Below are 22,829 nucleotides of genomic sequence, written 5' to 3' on the forward strand. Positions count from 1 at the left end.
TTAACCGTGACAATATCTTTAATCTTAATGTGTGCACATGATTGCAACAGCGAGTGTTTAGCTAGGCTAATCAGCGAGCATGTAAACTTGCCTCCTCCACTTGCATCCTGTAGTTACTGGTACAGTTTCTTGACACAGATGATAATAATTCTCACCATCAACGGAGGCCACTGAATGTAGCACCACAGTGTGTACAAGTTGTGCTCTGCCTGGGAGGCTAAACTCGGGGCAAACGCAGACGCAGTGCACCGCCTCTCCTCAGCAAGGTGGGCTTGGTAGCTAAGCTAGCTACCTATCCGGCGTCGGCGCCGCTGCTAACCCGCTAACTCAACCTCCAGCAAACTGCGCTGTAGCAGGACAGGAGCCCGTAGCTAGCGCCCCCGCCAGTCTGAGCGTTCATGTTAGCTAGCCTAGTTGCTAATTGTGTGGGGGACGCGATAGAAGACAGAGGCTCGCCACTTCTACCGCCGGCAGCAGCCTCGACCACAGCTCTCTCCTGCTGCTAGCTGAAGTTCCTCACCCGCCCGTGGATGAGGTAGTTTAAGCTAGCTGCAGCACGCCGGGGCGGTGGATACATGACTACCTCTGAACCACGGAACGAGCGACGAAAGGGAAATCTTGCAGTTCATGTTTCGCCAAGAAGTCAGTGTGACGTCTTTTATTCCATCTTGTTCGTATCTTTTCCAACACGAGAAGAGGAATATGTCCAGATATAACATATACAGCCTTTTAGACTGGATCTACGGCGGGGTGGACCCGAAGTTTGAGGGCAATGGGGGCCCCGAGTGTGCCGCTTTCATCGCGCCCCAGCAGCGCGTCAGTGAAAGTCTGGTCATCGTCCTCATCTCTCTAGTGGAGATTGGCGTGGCACTGAAGAAAATAAACCTGTCCAAAGACCTCAAAGTGGTGGGAAGAGACTGCATAAGGGCAAAGGAGGATAGCCTGGGCAAGAACCTGTTGCTGGTTGCCCTCTGCATGACTTTCGGGGTGGAGGTGGGGTTCAAATTCGCGACCAAGACTGTGATATATCTGCTGAATCCGTGCCATGTCATGACCATGGTTCAGGTGAGGATGACCCGGCGGTGCCGAGGCCTGTTTGTGTCTGTTTAGACTGCGTGTATTTCTGTGCACACCCAGAGTAGGCTGCTAACATGAAAGCAACACCAAAATCATGTGTTTGAAGACATACTAGTATTTACCTTCATTTTTTTGAAGGTAAATACAGAGTGGCAGGGCTGACTGCTGGTGTGTAATTTGTTCTGTAGTATGTTACCTGGCTTTGAAGAAACAGTTTGAATCACCTCACATTGGCCTGACCTCACCCTTTTCCCAGTGTGGTGAAACTCCAGGGCTGGTATTTTACAGTCAGTGTCACCTCAGTACTCTTCTTCCCTGAGATACATACCAACAGGCCTTTCATATGAACCTCACATAAGTTCAAACTAGTGTAAAAACTTAGAGAGTAAAATACTGATCTTATTTTTTGGCTATCTGATGTGTGTACAAGTAGGCATAGTGTTGCCAAGTATTATTTAGTGAGCTATCATAACAAAAAGAATAAGGAAAAGATGAACACATTTCACGTATATAGCACTTAAAATAAGGGCACTGACAGAATAGAAAATGAATAATCATAATCACAGTGAAAACATTTGTTTTGTAACCTCATCTGTGTTGAGGAGGTGGGTCCAGACTGAAAGTGCTGCAATGAAATAAGACCTGGTTTCTTGTGTGCAGCACTTGAGCTAAGCAACAAGAGCTGGGTGTCATCTGATTTGAACCCATATGATTGTTTAAGACTGGAAGAGGCAATTTTATGAAGGGCTGTAAAGCTACAGAGCAGCAGTCAAGTCTGAGCTGAATTTATAACTGCACAGACGGCTAGTTGAGAGGTGATTGATACAGCATAGAGACTGAAGAGGGTGATGCCTTTGTTGTGTTGTATTTTGTTAAATTTGAGTCAGGGGCTATGCTCCCAAACAGCACAAAGGTCCTCATGGGGCCACAAGCACTGCTGCCATAGGAATGTACAGTACCTGCATGTTTGTCTCTTACACCTCCTGTTTGTCTGACCTTCATGGTGCATGATTACACAGCACAGGTCATGGCAACAGGACACTGCCAACTGCCTTTTAATGTGCTGGATCATAGACATGAAATATGGAGAGCACGTAATATATTGATGTATTCTTGTTATTTTACATTACGTGGAGGTAGTGTGATAGCCACTGGACATTGATGAATTACTGGCTGTGATGAAGAATTGACTGATGGCAGCAAAATGTCATTAATGTGTCATGACCAAGGTTAAGATAATCCACTGCAGGCATTCCTCATGCACGTTGACGCTTGAATGTGATCAGAGGAGGTCATTAAAGAAATTAAAATAGTATGATTTGTGGTGCAGTTTTTCTTTCACTTTTGAAGGTGGTTAACAGGAAGGTGTTGCTTCTATCAACAGGGTGGGTCTGCAGGGATTGCCTCCAGGAATTAATTTCTTGTGCAGAATAAGGCCAGGGGTTTGCTGGATTGCCTGTGGGGCTTTCATTCTTGCTTTATTGAAAATGATATTTGTCGGCTCGGTGGTGAACCTTAAGGATTCCTCCATGAGAGAGCTGGAATGAGATTTGATATGTGTTGACTAGGTGACAGTTTAGGAGTGGTTTATTGTTGTGAGGGTGTTTCTTTGATGGATTGTTTAAGTCAGCTTGTATTGACTCATTTTATGATCTGACTCCACTCAACAGGTCCTCCTCATAATTGGTGAATATACAGCATATGGGTGTGGTGCTAATCTCAGATTAAAACATGGAGAAAGGATTGCAGAGATTCCTAAGTGGCCATGTTTCCTGTCTCCTTGTGGCTGGCTACCCAGCAGTTGTGCATAAAAGTGGTGTATCCAGAATTATTACTATTATTTAATAGGCTAAAAAAAAATTCAACTGTAATTTCCCATGGTGCTTTGGGAGATATGCCAAGTCAAGAGTTGCTGTAGTTGAAATTACTACAGTGCTTAAGCAATCTGCACAGGCATCTCCTTCACTTTGTTAGTAAGAAGAATATAACCACTCGACTGTGTTGCTGTGCTTCAGCAGGTTATTTGCCTTTCAGTATCTTTATAGAGCAGCTTGTTTGCTAAAGTGCTTCATTAGCAATGACTGCTGTTAAATTCTATATATTCTATATTAGATTGAACATCAGTGTTGGTATTATCACTAAATGCTTACAGACTACTGATGCTTACTCCATAGATTGTGATATATACTACACTCAAACACCAGCATCGTACTGGGAAACTTTCTTGTTTGCTACAATAAACATTGAATGAGAACGAATTTCACACCTTTTAAGATAAAATGCTGTGCTAGCCCGATCTAGGCGTGATTTGAATATTTGACGGTTAAACATAATATTTTGTCATGCACAGAGTGACAGTGTCAGTCGCAGAGTTACCACACATATCAAAACAAACATCGCTCAGTCCAAGGGGAGAGAGCCCCAACTGGGGATGCGGAGATCGGTGTCTGATGACTGATGAGCTGATGTTTCACAGCTGACATCACAGATGTCTGTTATATCTTCCTCCGCATGGAACAAGAGCAATTACACTGGCAAGATGACTGATCACCATCTGATCAATTTACTTCCCTGCATTTTAATTTGAGTTCCATGGGTGTGGATGAGGCTCCATAAACAGACAAAGAAAATAGCAGATGTCATGCAGTATGGCTGTGATGGACAATACAGTATATACTTGCCACATCAATTTTCTTCATTGTCCTTTATTTTAGTTTCTTATTAATTTTATGATTGGTGATATTGGACAGTGCTGACATATTTTGAAGTTGCTTTGCAGTTGATTAGATTTCTGATGTGACCCAATAAGATTACACTGAGAGTCAGAGCTGTTTGTTTAAAAGCTAGACTGGAAACTCCTCTTGTATATTGAGAGCCAAAAGCTGTTGTAACAGCTGTAACATGAAAGTGTCAGGACAGTGCTGGGAGCTTCCTTCTAAAGCGTGATGGTGAGTAGGCTCTTGTCAGACACACAACCCCCTCATCAAGTGAACTTTCCACCCTTGTAGATCTCACCAGGGGTCCAGTGTGACTGGAGATACTGATCATCTAAACAATTATAGATAGTTACCCTCTTTTTGGTGGGTGGGTGAGGATATATACTGCTACAGGCTCCAGAAAACACAAACTCCTTCATCTTCAAATCAGGCCTCAAGAATTTATGCGGCAGCTTTGAATGGGTTTAAAATACTGTAACACTTCAGCAATGAACTTTAACACTTTGACTTAATGCTTTGTCGTTGCTATATAGGATGAGAGCTTGTCTTCAAATGTGAAGTACCTCACTGTGAACAAGCTGCATCAACAAACCTTCAGTGTAACAGTCCACAGTATCAGTGTCATCATGAAGTATAACTACATTTATCAGCTGTAGCACTAACACCCACCAAAAGAGATTGTTGACTCAGTCATTCAGATTACACACTACTTTATGACCCCACTTGTAAAAAGGAAGAATGGCTTATCAGTAATGGGGTTTGTCAAGTTATTAAGAGGCCATTGATCTTTCTTTTTCAACAGGTTTCCTTCTCATCCTGAAAAATCATTATGCAGTTACAGCTGTGCTTTTACTTTGAAATTGCTGTGCAACAATGAGGAAAAATGTTTTTTGGGTTTTGTTTTTTTTTTTTGAGCAGATGCTAATGCTGCATCAGAAAACTGGAAAGATGTCAGCATTATGTTCATCCTGCTGTACCTTCCAATACATTTATATTTTTGTAGTAAAATTAATAGAGAGAAACTACTATTAGAGTTCAGTGTGTCTTTTATGCTGCATCAACAAGGTCGATTTGACTTTAATAACTGTGATTGTCCATGTGGTGATAGTCTGGGCCGGCTTGTTAAAAGACACTTGCTAACTGAAAACTAGGCACTATGCATAGTGAAATTTACAGTTGCCAGTTCTGTTCCCAACTGAACAATGTTGCTTATTTGCTTGTCCATTAAACAAATAAGGATGCAGGGACATATAAACAGAGGTGTGTGTTTGGATTTGGCAACTAGTAAAAACAGTATAAGGCTGTTTGTTCTGATGGCTGCGGCATAGATCGAGTGCTCAGTAGTACAGGAACCTTAATTTGGAATCACTGTTGTTCCCCGTCTGTATGTAGGAGTACATGAGATGTACTGTGCAAAGCACTGAAAGTTACAGGAAAGAGAAAATAAAAGCTAAAGTTCACTTATGTTCTCACAGAAGTCGAGGTGTCAGGACAGTATAGGCATTTCAGTTAGGAGCATTTAAAATCAATGACAAATGCAAAAACAACAAAACCATGTGTTTTAGTTACTATGGCGAAACAATATGAGGTTTCAGGTAACAGAGGGATCCCACAGTCTAATCATAAAACTGTGTTGGATCTCAAGCTTCACCAAGTTCAACCCAACAAGAAACCAAATGAAAAGTTTTTACTGATCACACTGACAGCGCATCAATACATCTGAGGAACAGACCCGGCTCATTCCTCACACACATCATATTGATTGATAACTCGAACAAGAACAAAACAGGCTCTTTGATTAGTTATAAACTGAGTTGTTGCTGACTTTCACAAAACACAAAATGATATACCAGCCTGGTTTCTTTTGTATCCACTTAAATTCACGTTGCATACATCCTGTCACCGGGAATAAACTCAAAGGAAAAAATCGTCATGTTTCACCTGTAATAATCCTTATGTACATGAAGATGATAAAAGTCGAGTAAAGAAGCATCACAGAAGCAACTAACATTACCGAACAGCATTTTTAAGAGAGCAGCTGGTACGACCACCAACAGTTAACACCCATTTAGCTACCAATGAGTGCCTTAGAGTTTCTTGCGTCTTTTGAACACAGTTTTTGGTGCTGAATAAATTAAGGTCAAATTCTTTAAAAAAATAAAACTTTGCAGACTCAGCAGATTTATTTGGCAGATTTAGTACAAGGAGATGGCAGGAAATGCTAACCCACAAAATACCAATACTGTAAGGCGAAAGTTTGCTTGGTGTGAGTAATGCAAACATTTGGAGGACTGGTCAGCTTCACACATTTCTGATCATTGAACTATCTTCAGAAATAGACTAATCTGTTTCGCTGACACTCGTGTTAAGTACTACTCTGCATATTTTGTATGGTAGGAGTTTGTACTGACACAGTGAATCAGATAAACCTGTTATCTATTTAATAAAATCCCAGTGCCGCCTCCTCCAGTAAACCCATTTTACTGAACACATTATACTAGAATAGTCTCGAAATAACTGAACAGATTTATTGGAGATGAGCGTGTCAACATTGACACGTGGATTATTTGATTAGTGTTTAATTGTGGACCAACAAACACCACCAGTCAGACAGAAACAACTTGCTCAGTAGTTTGCGTGAAATCCATCTCCAAGTCTATTCCTTTGTGAACATTGAAAATGCAGTAGGGATGATGTGAGTCCGGGGCTATGTTGTTGTCATGAACAGGGAAGTATGTTCTCACTTCACCGACACCTGTGTTCACACGCAACTGTTTTCCATTAGCAAATTTGCTTCGGGTGAGACATGATGCCTAAGTTCCCTCTTTAACAACATATCAGGTCTTTTTCATATTGAAAATACCTGCAAAATATGAACCATCAACGTTTGTTGTGGGTTTGTTCATGCTGTAAGAGTCCATATATACACACAACATATATAAATGAAACAAAAGTTGGGGGCATTTTGAAATAAACATTTCTATAATGAAATATATAATTATATTAAATAATCATAAAATTTATATATTATCCAAAAGTATATCAATTTTAATTTATATACTGTAGTCACATGATTATTTCATAATTGATTATTTGAATGGATTATACATTTAATTAATCCTTTATTGTGCTAAAAGCTTTTGTTTGGGACCAGTGGTCTTTGCAAAAAGTATTTCTGAAATAAGCTTTGGTTGTGTTGCAGTGCAGGTTAATAGGAGCTGATGGGTATCTCAAAGGTTCCTGTCCAGTGGGTAGTTGTACAGCAGATCTCGAGTAAATTGCTTTCTTGTAATTCTGTTTCCAGCCTTCCAGGCAAAGCAACTCGTTCTTGTGTCAGATGGTGTTTTGAACCGATCCATGTCTGCAGCATCCTCCAGGCCCCAGTAACGGCCACTGATCATAGATGAGATGTACAAGCCACATTGATTGTAACCTATATTCAAGAACAAAGCCACCTTATTGATTGAATTATTTTTTACACCAGGAATGAAGGTATTAAAAACAAAGTTTAAACAGGCTTCTCCTTCAATATCAAATGGTTTTAAACAAAATATCAGCAGCCTGCTCTTTGAGCTGTGAATATATAGGTTTTTATTTTGGTAAATCATTTGTGATTCTGTTGTGAATTTTAACTGAACTCAAGAGTCTGAGGTTTTAATTTTTAACACAATCATTAACATGAAGTACTAAAGCACATTATACACATGTCCACACTGTTTTCTGTTTCTTCTCTGTAGTGTGGGCAATAGATTGTTTCGGTCATCAGGCAGTAAAATACTCTGGCACCAAACACCTGGCAGCCATTTTAATGCTTTCAATTTCTTCTCTAATTTTGTGACTATCCTGCTGAGTCTTGTCTTAACTCTGCATTTTGTTTTTCTTGTTTTGAAGCATGAACTGCTTCACAGTTGCCAGTGAGATGCTCTGTTCAAGGCTCCTGTGGTTATTATATTAATAAAAAACTTGTTAAAGTAATTTGTTCATTTTCTTTACTTACATCACTGAGCGCTGGAGGCTCTTGAAGCAGTCAAGCTGTACTGTAATGTGTTTAATGTGATAATGGGATTTCTCATGTCTCTCTGTGCTTTCCTCAACAGATCTTCCTGCTGGCCTGCCCGCCGTGTAAAACAGCAATGGTTGTGTTTAGGTGAGTATATTTACCCCTGGCTCGTGTCTGGCTTTGGTCTTTGTTATATTCAGTGAAACAGAACAATGTATTTTGGCAGTGTACATTTGTAGTTGTGCTAAAGTGCTAATTATAAAAGGGCTGTGCAATCACAGTCTCTAGCATCACTGAGTCATCCACCCTCCATTTCAACATGCCTAAGGAGGTACCTGTCACAAATTTCAATCTTGAATGCAATATAAAATGATTGGGCAGACCCAAATCAAACATGAATTATATTTCCATATAAAAACAATTGCCTCATTGATTGTAATTAGTTGTACACTTCCAGACAGTCAATTGGGTTTTCACAGCTTTATTGTAATGAATTTGCTGGAGTTTATAGTCTTCTCTCCTCAACTACTGCCCTGGTCTGGGCAGTTAATTATTCAGGAGAAATGATTGTGTTTTTGCCAGAGGGAACACAATGTGGGATTTACACAGAAATAAATACTAGTAGGGTCACTTTCTGTTGCCATAGCCACATCAGAGTCTGTAGCTGCAGCTGTGTCTTACCTGAAGCAGCCACTAAAAATAAAATGTGTGAGTCTGGGAAGCTTTATGAAACACTCTCATGTGGGAAAACAAAATACTTAAGTAAGCCATGTCAGAAAAATAATATTTATCCATCAGGTCAAGATGTTGTTTCGCATAGTGGACTGGTTTATATGATTTCCCATGAGAAAAGATTGCTTTTTTTAAATCAAGTGGAACTGTTGAGTATTTGTACCATAAATAAGCAATTGTAACAAAAAAAACTTCAATTAAATAAGAAATGCATAAAGTTGTAATCCCTAAAAATTAAGTCCTGTCTGATTTCATGAGATCTGTGGTTACCGTGGTAACAGTAAGACTGGTTTAATACTACAGCAATCCACGAGCAACAGAAGAGCAACTGGTGTATCTGTGAATTCAGGCAAACTCATGTCTTAATAAATTAGTCAACAATTGGCCTTATTCCATCCTGACATGACCAAAACATGTTCTTCCAGACAACAGTGGGACACACAGCTCTTCATTACCGCATGTTAAAACTGATTCACGGAAAAATTTCCTTTGAGTGCTTCAAAATGAGGGCCCCACCCCCACCACATGTTTCTAACAAATAACAGATTGTAAACAATGTTTTTACTCTGTATAATTCACCCATTAATAGTTTTAAAATGGGGTTTGATTTCATGAGAACGAGAAAAGGATTATAATTTCAAGAGCCATTTTTTCAACCAAATGGGAAGGCATTGAATACCATGATTTTAACCAGGATACATTTACATTAACAGGAGGAAAAGTCTGAATGTGACTGACTGCAACAATTTTCAGAGAAGATTAAAAAAATTTCTCATTTTGCCATTGGAGTTCATAATCTCTGTCTCCTCTTCATGCATAAATGCAACTCTAACTTTTATATCAGTATGACCGCACGGTGGAAATCAGCAGCTTGTGTAGCGCAAATGCACAATACCACAGAGCATTTGTGTTTGAGAATGGGAAACCTCCTCGGTCCATAGACACAAAGTAGACTCATGTTTGCTTGGTTTCAGCTCCTTGTTTTGTATTGTGAGAGAGGCAAATGAACATCAGTGTCTTATGACAGCAGAATAACACTGGAAACTGCATATTGTTTCTCCCACAGCACAACGATATGAGCGACTCATGTCTTGGGTTAAGTATTGATTGTGATAGAGTAGAACTTGCACATACCATAGAGTATTTTTAAAGGGGCTGTATGTACATTTTTTCTATTCCTACATGGCCAACGTTAGTATTAACAGATGTTTTCTTCCTTAAACTCTTTTTTTTTGCTTGTTTCTTTCACTTATATTCTTCTACTGAAGTTAGCATGCTAACCAGCTAGCCCTGGCCCGTCCTGTCTCATAACAGTGGATCACTGTAGCGTCCAGTCGGCCTAAAGTCCAAAATGAGAGGATGAAGAAGTATCACTGATCAGACGTCGTAATCTAAACCCTGGTTTTGTACGATGCAACGATAGCTGAAGCTCTTGGCGGCGTTCACCACCGTCAACCCCACCATAACCACGACCTGCTCCCAGCGAGGACCCATGTTCAGCGGCAGAGAAAACTTACATACCGCACTTTTAAGAACTTTCTTCTTTAACACATTTTGAAACATAGTCAGTTCAAAGGTTTAAGATGGTCGGGCACAGATTGCTAATGATGAATACATGTAGTGAATTTGAATTTGAAGCAGATTGTTTTTCCAAAAAGGTTCGGAGGCCCCCAGAGTGACAGCCTGATGTATTTGAACCGACATTCCTACAACACTGCTGATTTCCCAGTGACCTTAGCTGTCACAACAGTTATTTTGGCTCATCTGATAAAAAGAGCAGTCAGAGGAGATAGATGTAGGTCCACACTCTGACTCATAAACTCCAGGGTTTTTATATACGGTGGCTCCCAGAATAATTTTTGTGCAACAGAAACATTTATCCTCTTGTTGGATGTGCAAGTTAACTGAACAAGCATCACACTCCCCCTGTCTGCAGGAGCTGAGAGGGTGTGTGTGTGTGCTGAATGGTGAGTAGAGGATGGAAGCAGCTGCAGAATGTGTGCTAACCAGAGGCTTGGTTATGATGGAATAGCTAGAAATAGTGATTTGTCACAATCATGACAACAACTTTGTGTGATTTCTTGATGGCTCGTAGAAATGTCAAGTCTCTACAACACAACACGTACATGAGTCAAAGCCTGAGCCATCAGCAACCTGACTTCTCACAATCAACACTCCCAACAGGAAGTGACACCGCCAAAGAATGAGAGACAGCTTCCGCTAACAGCATCAGGGACGACTCTTGATTGATTTTTTTCTGCAACATAAAACACGATCTGCACTGTCCTTCACCTGTTTCCCTGAGCTTATATCAGATCTGATCTAATGTAATCCATCAGTAACGCAATGACGTGTGGAATGTGTAGATAATTGTTCTTAGTTTCCTTGTAGTCTGATGCAGATGTGGTGGAGGGCGTGAGATTCTTTAGAAGTGATCTAATGTTATTATTATTATTGGCTTATGTTTTTGCCTGTGTGTTTTCAGGCTGCAGGTCCACATGTTGAATGGTGCGTTACTGGCTTTAATGTTCCCTGTAGTCAACACCAGACTGGTAAGTAATCAATACTGCCCTCCAGTAAAGCCTTGAACTCATCCACAGCTGGCCGTCTGCAGGCCTTTGTTCTGTCTCTGAAGTTAACAAAGATTCTTGTTCATTATCCACATATTTCACTTTTCAGGACAGCTCAGCAAGGGAGCAAGTGTCATCCCTTATCTTTGACATGTTTAAAAAGACTGCTGTGACATTTTATCTCCTTCTTGTCGAGAATGTGGCGTTAATATGAATGTTATGATTGAATAAACGTAGTGTCTTTACTAGAGCATGAATCTGAAGAACAAATTCTAACATGCAGACGACAAAATGTCAGACCCAAGTGGCAGAAAGTACGAGTTTGATTGATGATGGAAATTTTTTGTTTTAAGTGAAGGAAATCTGAGGAAATCAGTTCAGACCTGGCTGCACTGTCTGCTTGAATGGCTTTCACTAACAGCTGCAGACGCAGACCAGATGCGGTAGATAACGGCCAAACTTCAAATTCAGTTTGCTTAAATGAAATCAAGTTTGGACAGTTTCATCTTTTAAAAAAATTCTTCCACTTCTGACATGATCCCTGTGAAAATCGAATGTTCTTACCACAGAACTGAGTAAAGCAGAGGTTTCCTGCCATGACTCTATTTCATTACCGTTTCAAGAACTTGTTTTCTCAGACAAAAGAAGTTTGCCTTGTGGTGGGGCCATTTTTTTAACATCAGTGAACATTATTTCATTGGTCAGCCTCTGCTTCAAATGAGCTTTCACAGCAGATAGAGCATACAGAAGTGTGGGGACTGAATGCTAACCAGATTTAATAATAAATGGACTCAACTTAATTTACATCAAATTCTCATAAATCTTCTTGTAAAGGCATTAAATTATCCATTATGTGTATTAAAATGTAATAAGTAAGAGTACACATTTACAGAGAACAATTCAATCATTTGTATTAATTAAAAACTCTGATCTCTGACCTGACTGTGCACAAAAATGCTAAATAATGTATTTTTTTAATTACACCATTAATATTAACCATCTGCAGTAGGGCAGCGTGTGTGTGTGTTTCTTTTTTCATTAATAAGATCGTGCAGTTGTGAAAGAAGTCCATTGTTTACTTCTTTTCAATTTGCATCTATATTTTTCATGAGCCTTTCATTCTCTTCTCAAATGTCAAAGAGATCGAGAGCTCTGCTGATCTCATGTCACCTCAGGCTCTCTGTTAGCAGGCGGTCACACCCACGCGTGACTTCTTTTCACTAGCACTTCAATAATGGCTGGTAATGAGTCAAAATAACTCCACCACTTGTGAATGCTGGTCTGAGGTCAGTGCAGGAGATCGTCACGCAGACAGAGTGCAGGAAGCCTGTCTGTCTGCAAGTTGAGGGCTGCATACAGATATAATCACCATGTCCAGATACGTCTACTGTGTCTCATTGTAAAAACAATAAAACATCCAAACAATACAACAATGGTCCAAGCAAATGAAATTTCTACTTCGAGAGCCTGCATAAGATGAGGAGTGGCTGAGCAGCTCTGCCTGTAATCCATCTGTAATGTCCACAGAACTGAAATAGTCTGTTCTCTCCACAGCTGCCCTTTGAAAAGGAGATCTACTACATCCAGCACTCCATGCTGTATCTGGTGCCTCTCTACCTTTTCAGGAAAGGAGGTAGGTCTTGATCTCATTTTGTTTATTACACCTGTCTTCTGCATGCATCATTATCCTGCATGCTGGATACTTCTGTTATGAAGTAAGTAAAAGCAGACTGCTGGAAAGTGCAGCAACATGAAGGCATATCTGCATAAACTGAACTCCTCCAGTTCACCCAAACTGTGGCAGATGCATGTAGAATATTAGAAACAGCTGTCCAGGTGCCCTTAGAGTCACCTAATGCAAGAGGAGAGACATTGTACTGGGCAGCTCCCAGGGGTGAATGTGTGTAAATGTGACACAGGTCGTAGGTATATTGATTAAAGATTTCAGGCTAAAAACCACGAACAAGGCAAAGTATAAACACAAGGACACGTAATATTTAAATAACTAGTCACATTAACAGGGTGTGGTGTTGTGGTAGAAGAATCATCTAGGGTGTGGCACAGTAATCAAAACTTTGCACCATTGTTCATTAGTAATGTGACACTGCCAACAAAGGGACACGTTTGCTGCTCTAGTTAAACTGATCTGATGGGGGATGTTTAATGTGTCCGCAGTGCTGTCGTTACTATAGCAAATGCAAGTCGTGAGGAAACAGGAAAAGCCAGTTTGACACCACATCCTGTTACTGGTTTTGGCATGGTCACATAGTGTTCCCTCTGTTGAAAGGACCAATTTGCAAGAGGGAAGTGTATAGAAATGGTATTTGGTTCTTTAGTATTTTGTCTGTACCATGAAAAAACAACTGACCAGTGTTGTCACAGAAGAGACGTCCTACATGTTTGCTCTGTCTTTTATGTTACAAGCCAGTTCTGGGGAATCTTCTAGAAACCGGGTTTATTGAAAACTAAATGAGGGAAACTCTGGGTCAGTTACCGCGGCAACTTACTCTGTGAAGTTAACCGGGCCGCTGGCAGCGTATGTCGCAGCGCATTAATTTGCAGAGGTTTACATCTCGGTTGGACAGCAGTTTTTTTTTACCCAAGACCCACCTTCACTAATGTTCCCTCTCTTATCAGTCATCAGTGTGAGGACACAGACAGTGATCTCTGTCTTCATATTCAAATATTACTTCTGGTGGATTCATCCTCTGCTCAGATTAAAATCTATACACTGTCTGTCTCTATAACACAGTGACTCTGTGACATTAAGATAACTATCAGGTTGTAATCGGTTCCTCTGAACTGAAACATTTACTGTACTGCAATCACTGTAAATTAAAAATAACTTTTTTGTGATTCTTCAGACACATAAAACACTGACCTATAAAGAACCATTTCTGATGGAACATCCCCAACAGTTAAAATATCATCATATTGTAGATTATGTAATATTTCTGAGTGAGGATGAAGATTTAAAAACTGAATTAAATGTAATTTAAAGCCAGCTTTGAGGCTGCGTGTGGCTGAATATGTTTTAACAGCATTTCAGTTACAGTGTGTAAATTTAGTACATGTTGAAATACAGTCATTAAACGCTGTTGAGCAAGATTTTAAAATGTAAAATAGACATTAAATTTACACTCAATTTTAACCTAGTTGCTTTTTTTCAACTGCAGGTAGCCAAAATCAAAACTGGGTCAGACCTGCAGATTACAGTCACAGATCTATAAATATAACTTATTTGTTTGATCTGCATTTACATGTTCTGCTGCCAGTAGGTTACAGCTGAATACATATTTAAACATTTACTAACTAACCAGACAAATGATTCATGGACTAGGCTGAATAAATGTCATAGTGTTGACTGACTGACTCTTTTCTCTTTCACAGCTGCTGCTGTGTTTTAAAGATAATTGTGCTTTGTTACACATTAATGTTTCTGGCTCCACTGGATTAAAATGGAGGCTCTGCTCCTTATTTACCCGTTGCCATGGTGAATTGTAGCATCAGAGATCCGTTGATGAAGACTTTTCTTGATTCACCATGCATGCACTTAATACACACAGTTGCTTCAGCTAACTTTGATCATCTGATCTGGAACCAAAAAGTCAGAGTTCAGGTTAAGTTCAGAGTTTGTTAAACCAGCTTTTTGGATTACCCACCCTCCAGGTGTTTTACGAGCGTTTGTCTTTGCAGGTGTATACAAGCCTGAACCTCTCAGGGACATGTGGTGGGCCGTTCTCTCCACCGGCATCCTGTTCCTCTATCACTTCCTCTTCTTGCAAATCCTTGGCCTGGTAAGATGGAGCCCTCTGCTGGGTGTTACATGACATTTCACTAAGCAAAGTACATGTGTGTAGGTGTCACATCATCACCACTTGTGTCATTGGCTTCATTTACAAGGAGAATATCTAGTTTATTCAAACATAGAGGTGTGATGAACAGGAATACACTGATATATAATCCAGTGCTATATACTTGTGATTCAAAGACCTGACGCCGTGTCAGTTAATATAAATGATAATATAAAAACTAAAATCTACCTTAGTGCTAGCACAGCTACATAATAATGAATGAAATCATTGTAAAGCACAAATGCATGAATGAAGATTGCAGCAGTGACATACCCTTCTCACAGTGCTATATTGAATAATGTTTGCCAAGTGGCACAGTCCAAATAAAAAATGCTGGGTATGCAAATGTGCTATCTATCAGTGTTGGGGAAAGTAAGCTTAGCTTTGCAGGCTACCAATTACTTCACACCACTGCAGTAAAGGTACCTGAGGGAGAAATCTTGTTACTTTGAAAAGGTAGTTCGAATTACTTTGTAAAAAAATGATCAAACTGACAATGTACATGTGATATGAATTTATAACAAAATATAATACAAAAAAGTCACATGATGCCAAAAAAAAACCCATTCAGTTGAGTTTATTGCAGAAAGTGCCTACTTGTTCACAGATTATACATTAATAAAAAGAAAATACCCCTCTATTTGTGGGAAAGTGCTGGAATGTCAGTTTTGGTTTTGTGTACGCCTGCCCTCAGCTTTGGCACAGGCACTACACAAAGGTCAAGTGTGTGGTTGTGGGTGCCTGACAAATGCATTGCTTGGGCGAGCTTTCACAGTGGTCGCGGCTGGTCAAAGGGGCTTATATTACAGTAGAAAAGCAGTAAAATAAAAATTTAAAAATCCCTCCTTTAATGGACCCGAATCGTTCGTAGTTTCAGTACTTAACTACACAGAAATGACAAAACAGTAATTCAACTACTTGAATCACTATGAATGTATTTTAACTACCAGCAAGTTATTGTAAAATGTATTCAAAATATTAATTACTAATTACTAATGTAGTTCACTTCTCCCCGACACTGGCATCTGTACATTTATAGTACTGATAAAGGATTTTTGAGGCTGGTGCTGATATTTGGTAATTTGATTTATCAGCAGACCCACACACTGATACAGTACTGTCTTGTAGTATTGTAGATTAATTAGTCTAACTCAATATGCATACATACTTGATACATGCACGTTTACACACGTTCACATTGATACACATATTCAAACAGTACAGTATCAATACTTTATTTCACTATATTAGAAATACAAACTAAACAGATTTTTTTTGTGTGTGTGCACAAAGCATGATGGGATGTCAAATTACTGTTTTATTCTTTAGGACATAAAAAAATTGTACTACACAATTTTAGAAAATCTTTGAATGTTTCATAGATTTATTCTTTTCACTCAAATGCATCAGTTTTTTAATTTTTATTACAGATCTTTTGGTAATGTTTTGAAGATTGTGACTGCACATGTTTCAAGTTTGAGGTATTGAGTTGAGGCCTGTGTTGTTGGGTGTCCACTTGTGACCCCTGCTAAGTCAGTATTTTGTATATATGATTTCTGTAGCTGGTGACTTCAAAATTTATAACTGCTTGTCTTTTGTAGCACATTGGTGATCATGCATCATAGTAAACAAATAAAAATTGAAAATTATAACTGTTAAACAATTATAAAATCTATACAAGTCTACATAAGGTTTAGACAGCGACAAATGCTAACATCCATGAAAAAAATCAGGATAATAAGGATTTACAGACTGAACTCATCCTCTACTCAATTAGCTAATAGTTTTTTAGAGCAGATATCCAGCAGAAATGAATGATTATAAAAATGTATACAGTGAATTCAACCATGACATTTGCCAAGAACTCATTATCCAGCTGGGTAGTACTTATTCTGATTGGTATTCAGACTTGTGCTCACTCTGTCTGTCTGTCTGTCTGTCTGTCTGTCTGTCTGTCTGTCTGTCTGTCTGTTCTCCTCCAGGTGACCGAGGTAAACCTGAACAACATGCTGTGCCCGGCCGTGTCTGATCCCTTCTACGGGCCTTGGTACCGGGTTTGGGCAACGGGCCACCAGACCCTGCTGACCCTCATTCACGGGAAGGTCCTCACACTCCTCTCGCAACACACCGGCTCCGTCTGCAGATACCTGCTGGACACACTCCGACTGCGCAGCAAGAAAGTTGACTGAATGTCCACGAAGATGCACACAGACCTAGCCTTTCACTCAAAATGCCTGCTATTATCATGCAGATTTTTTTTAAAGCAACATTTTAATGCATCTTTTAAGACGTACCATCGGTTTTACTGAAACAAGTGAGCATTTCAGGGCCAGTGAATCAATGTGTCATTCTTTTAGTGTTGTATTTGGCTTGCATGCACAGACATAATAGGCATTTTCAGGCTGGTAGTTAGCGATTGTGGAGTTGGCCAGATCTAGCCTTTTTTGGAATACAGTTTCCAGAAACATGTAAGTGAATTTGTGGGTGATTTCTCAAGCTGCCTTTTTGTAAATATTTTGAAGACAGAAAAACGTGAGTCACCGAAATGTCACTACTGATCTGCAGTTGTTACACTTTCAGTTCTTTATGTGGTTGTTATGCTAGATGTATGTTAGTGGGTAAAGCTGCCATTTTATTTGTCTCAAGCTGATTGTGAATGTGAGCTGTAAAAGTTATTGCTTGTTTAGTTGGAGGATTTTTTTGTTTGACATGTATAATCACCTCTCAGTGTTATCATGACTGAAAAAAGAAATTTATTTATGGTGTCCCTCTGTTCACACTCCATGACCAACATGTACAGGTTATAAAGCATCATTGTAAGTGGCCTCTTTGGCGTTGCTGTCTCCAGCCTGTTCTCATCATTCCAGTTGTGATAATCAGGGGACATGAGGATGTATTACATGCTGAGAGATGACATAGGATTTATGGATCTACACTGGGATGTTATTATTACCTCTGCCAAGGAGGTTATGTTTTTTGTCTGTTTTATGGTGATGTTGGACCATGTTCAGTGAGGTACAAACTTCAGTGAGTTGTTATGATGAATGTGATGTTTGCCAAGATAGAATAGATCTTGACAAAATGTACCATGGCTGGACTCATGCATAATGACACTTGAATACAATTTCTTGCTTAATCTTACAAGACATCCCTGAAGTCACTCCACCTCTAGAACTGCGACGAGTCACAAACTTTCATTAAGAAAAAAACAAAAAAAAAAACAACAAAACATCAGATGATCTGCATGAAGTCACTTTGAGTCATTTATTGACTATCCATGCAAAAGAAAGTATTAACTATGATTGATAATTGGAACATGTCAGTTTGGGTATATAACATTTCAAGTATGAGGGATGTGTTTATTACTGTAGCATATACTGTATTTCACTGTAAAGAAGGGATAAGACAAACTTTTGTATTTCTATTGGTTTGAGTGTATGTACTGTATACAATAAAAGTGATGTTGACCAAAGTTCACATGGATATGTTGAATCTTTTCTAACCATGTTCGGGGCATATTTAGCTAATTAATTAATTATTCATTACTTTTTGCTTGATATTTCAAGGAACATTTTGCTCCCACTAGCACAGTGCCCAGCCATTATAACGCTACAAGTGACTTGAAAATGAATTTGAAGTTACTGAACAGCTTAACTGGGCTTATTAAAAAGGGCTTATTCTCTTTTCTGCAGAGAGTTACATGGGAACACTGACACCACTATCATATCTGTAAGCTGAATATGAAACAAGCCAGCAGCTAAGCTAATCAATTAGCTTGGCGGCTGGTGTTATTAGCAGTCAGCAGTTAGTTTAGCTCAAATGGAAATGGGGGAAACAGCTATATGTATCAAAAGCTTCCTACTAGCACCTTTTAATGCATTAGTCTTTATGCTAAGCTAAACCAGCTGCTGGCTCCAGCTTCATATTTCCTGAGAAGACATTAGCGTGGCATCTCCTCATCTAACTCTCAGCAAGAAAGCGAACATGAAAAACTTCAATGTTGAGCTGTTCCTTAAGTAACAGGGATTCTCACCGCACCACAAACATGACTAATAAAGCCAAGCTGCTGCCTGACTGATGCACGGGACTCGTGCTTTTATGCTGTAGGTTTGGTCTCACTGCTCTCTGTAAGGCCAGACAGGCTGGAAAGCTTTCAAGTGCAGCATATCGACTGAAGTGAGAGCTGCAGAGTTTTCACAGGCCTGTATCACCTCATCGTTACAGTCAAGAGAGGAGCTCCACCTCAAACAACCACACTGGCTGCAAAGAGGCCTCAAGGTGACTGTGGATTAAGAAGGGAATAGTGTTAAAATATGCTGCTCTTCTTTTAAAGTGCTTGTAGATGCAGAAACATTCAGCACAGTGACCTTAGGAAATACTGCTGTCTCCATTAGGCCCTGTAATTCTTTCAATGCAAGGCAATAGAAAAGCATCTTTTCACTTACTTGGTGTACAATTAGTTCTCTTGGTCAGCACAAATATAATCACCGCTAAAGGAAATGAGGAGGACTTAAGGATGGCACAGAAATGGCATATAAGACGATATAAATCCCTGGCGAAATAAAGAGAATTGAGATAGAAAATGGACTTGATGGAGTTACTGCTCTTACAACGCCAATTTTAACTTCATTCACTCATCAGTATCATTTATTCAGACAGATGGAAGCCCAGAGGCAGACTCAGGAGAGAAAATAAAGTGCTGGTTGAATTTGATCTCAGGCCAGCATTGGGTTCATGTGTGGCTACACACAGAACCACTCAGCTATCTCTGAGCACTTAGCCCTGAATATCATGTAACAAGCAGCAAAGTATTTTCAGATACACCTGCCCAGACTTCTCCCGACTTGGTGAGGAAGCATGTGGGGATCCCTCTCCTTCTTTACAGCTCCACGTTAGCCATGTGTGCAGGTCGGTGTGGCCACAGCGTATGGCTGTGTTACAGGACAAAGAGATAAGTCTACAAAACTGGTGATGGTCAAAAAAGGACAATTAAAAATGCAAATGCAAAATTAATTTATAATGAATTATAATGTGAAATGTATTCAGGGAATGGAGCCATGAAATGAATTAAACACACTACATTCAAAATGTATTTCACAAAAACATTGCATAGACCATCAATATACCAGCTTGTGCCAGTTTTTATTACAGGTAGTCACCATGAATCTTGACAGTGGCCTGTGCAATACAGAAACAAAATATATCACGAGTAACATTTTCTATCCCAACAGTCTCATTTCCACATACACTTTAGATTAATTTGACCTCGTGGGCAGTGAGTGAAGACAGGACAAAGAGTCATGCAATCCAACCAGTAGTTGTTGAGACAGATATTGCCACAAGGCGCTGGCATGGCAGAAGAAACCGTGAGTGAACAGAATAACAGCAATATAGGTTGATATGATATGGTCCAATACAACAGCCTTGCAATAAATGTAACCTCTGTGGAATATTTAATGTCCACAGTCCACAGTATTTCACAAATGCTTCATAAATGATGCACATGTTTCAAGGCTATTTTAATGGAATACATGAGATGTTGTGTAAGTTTTCAATGCTTTGAGCAGCACCAACAAAATTTACTATACCACTATATTTCATTTTATTTTGGAGATGGATATGTCAGAACCACTGAGTGATAGGTGAGAAAATTTAGATTTGAAGAAGTAGTTACAGTCCGACTGGCAGCGTCAGGAGTTTGGTCTGTCGCACTTGTGATGTAGCTTTGCACTACAGCAGTCTTATCTCGACATCCCTTGCGGCTGTCCTAGTGCTTCTGACCCTATCACGTGCAAACTAATATTAAACTTTTCATATCCATCTCCAAAATAAAATAAAATATAGTGGATGTAAATAAAATTTTGTTGGTGCTGCTCAAAGCATTGAAAACTTACACAACAGAAAAAATACATATAATAGCTTGATTCTGTGTTGAGCACTGAATGTCATCTTTATCAGTTAATGGAGCCAGAAAATCCCCATTTGGCCCAGAGCTATAGTAGCTTGTTCCCTGCATGGTCTACTGCTGGTCCACACATTATAAAAATGTGTGATGCCTGAAGTTATTTCACATAATTGTGGAAAAGCACTGAAACACTAATGCACATTATCAGATGGTGCCACGAGAACTAGGCCAGCGTTATCAAATTTAAACAGTCAGTTCACATTTTCTCTGTTATTTCTGGTGGTACCTGTACATAGATGGTTTGCTGTTGCTGTATTTTGTTTGGTTGTTTTTTTAGCCCAGATTTTCGAGAAAATTGTCTCTGAAATTTCTGTCGCCAATCCAATATTACAGGTGTAAATGAAATTTTGTTCCAGAAACAATGTACAGGTCGGACGGGATGACCCACAGACCTCACTTTGGACAGTTTTCCTATCAGTTCCTTTGGTGAAAAGTACTCTCCCAATGAAAACTCTTGACAATGAGTTTAGTTTCAGAAAAGTGGCCCAAACTTTTCCGACAATTCAATTGAAACAAACTGTCTTGTTCTATAATTTGGGCCCATGCAGTGTAACTGAAAGTCCATCGAGCCTTCAACTGCGCCCTGACCACTTAAAGCAGATTGATCTGCTTGGATCAAACTTAACAAGCCTACAAAATGTTGACACAGCATTAATCGAGGTGTGAATTGTAACTGACCAAAGGAACCATCGTCAATCAAGTGATTATATGGATTTGTTGTTGACGTTGTCTGGATTTAAATGTTACATACTCCTACTATTGTTTCAAATGTTGAAATGACAAATGCTTTTCATGTGAAAAATGCTGCATCAGTGGATGTATGTGTTGAAAGAAAATAGCATGACACATGTAATCTTTTCAGTTGATTTTGTATTTTTTATTGAATAAATGATTTAAAAGGTAATAACAATGTTTAAAACTACATCTTCACAGCCATTGCTTACATACTCAGATAACCCATCTATATATATTCTTTCAACCCTCCCCACTTTTCTTTTGCAATTTTTTTTTGCTAATTTCTTTTTTCTTTTGTTTGTTTTTTTTTTGTGTGTTTCTTTATTTTTGTGTTTTTTTCTTTTGGAGTCATACTATCATAATAAATGCCCGTTTCAAGTCTCGTCACACTAACAGCAATTCAATAGGAAAAGAGGAAGGGTCTAGCTCTACAGGGGATGGATTTGAAGTTCCCAGTTCATATTATTCCATCAACATTTTTCAAGGTACTAAAGCAGAGGAAAAAAAAAAAGATTCAAAAGGAAAAGAAATAAAAGTTGGTATGAGGAGTTACACCAGGCAACCCTCCCAGCCCATCAGGCCACTGCAACAGAAAAAAGTCATTTTGTACAGTGACACGTCTTAGAAGTCAGTGTCTCAAAAATTCAGAACATAGAAAACCACTAAAATAATTTTGAAACTAGATCCAAAATATTCTTTTGAAAAGAATTTATTTTGATGTACAAAAACAGTCATTTTCTTTTTTTATTTGCTTTTTTAAATCATTTTTTAATAAAAGTCTCAAACACAAGTTTATTGTAGTTCTTATTTCATTTGTCATTATCATTATTATTATTGATTCATTTATCTTTTTTTAATTTTTTTTTTTTTATTCATCTATCAGTGCGATTGTATACCAGTGCAGCTACTGGGTCCAGAGTAAAGAAAACAGGCTTTTTTCATCTTTAATGGCATAAAAAATAAGGAAAAATCCATCTTTTATACAAAGTATAACTGCTGGTCTTTAGGGAAAAAAACATTTATAAACCCATAAAGCTAGGAGGCACACCATGGGATTTTCATTTTTGAAAATTATAGCAATAATAATAATAATAATAATAATAATAATAATAATAATAATAATAATAATAATAATAAACAAAATAAGTAACAACAATTTGCAACCAGTTTTAACCATCC

The 22,829-nt window shown here is 38.9% G+C and overlaps 1 protein-coding gene across 1 annotated transcript; it reads left to right on the top strand.

Annotated features, from left to right (window-relative positions):
* The first annotated feature begins 291 nt into the window (after positions 1–291).
* LOC139607777 (transmembrane protein 164) lies at positions 292–18,422 on the top strand. Its single transcript, XM_071460971.1, has 6 exons — positions 292–1,065; positions 7,892–7,941; positions 11,012–11,078; positions 12,651–12,729; positions 14,793–14,893; positions 16,933–18,422. The coding sequence occupies exons 1-6, from the start codon at positions 628–630 to the stop codon at positions 17,137–17,139; spliced, it is 942 nt and encodes a 313-aa protein (XP_071317072.1). The 5' UTR covers positions 292–627; the 3' UTR covers positions 17,140–18,422.
* The last annotated feature ends 4,407 nt before the right edge of the window (positions 18,423–22,829 follow it).

The sequence above is a fragment of the Trachinotus anak genome, unplaced genomic scaffold, assembly GCF_046630095.1.
Source record: "Trachinotus anak isolate AG129_WGS33_773 ecotype Australia unplaced genomic scaffold, CSIRO_AGI_Tana_v1 ptg000024l, whole genome shotgun sequence".
Lineage (NCBI taxonomy): Eukaryota > Metazoa > Chordata > Actinopteri > Carangiformes > Carangidae > Trachinotus > Trachinotus anak.

Coding starts and splice junctions, on each gene's coding strand:
- LOC139607777 (XM_071460971.1), top strand. CDS start 628: ATGTTTCGCCAAGAAGTCAGTGTGACGTCTTTTATTCCATCTTGTTCG. Junction 7,942..11,011: donor ACAGCAATGGTTGTGTTTAG/GTGAGTATATTT, acceptor GTGTGTTTTCAG/GCTGCAGGTCCACATGTTGA. Junction 14,894..16,932: donor TCTTGCAAATCCTTGGCCTG/GTAAGATGGAGC, acceptor GTTCTCCTCCAG/GTGACCGAGGTAAACCTGAA.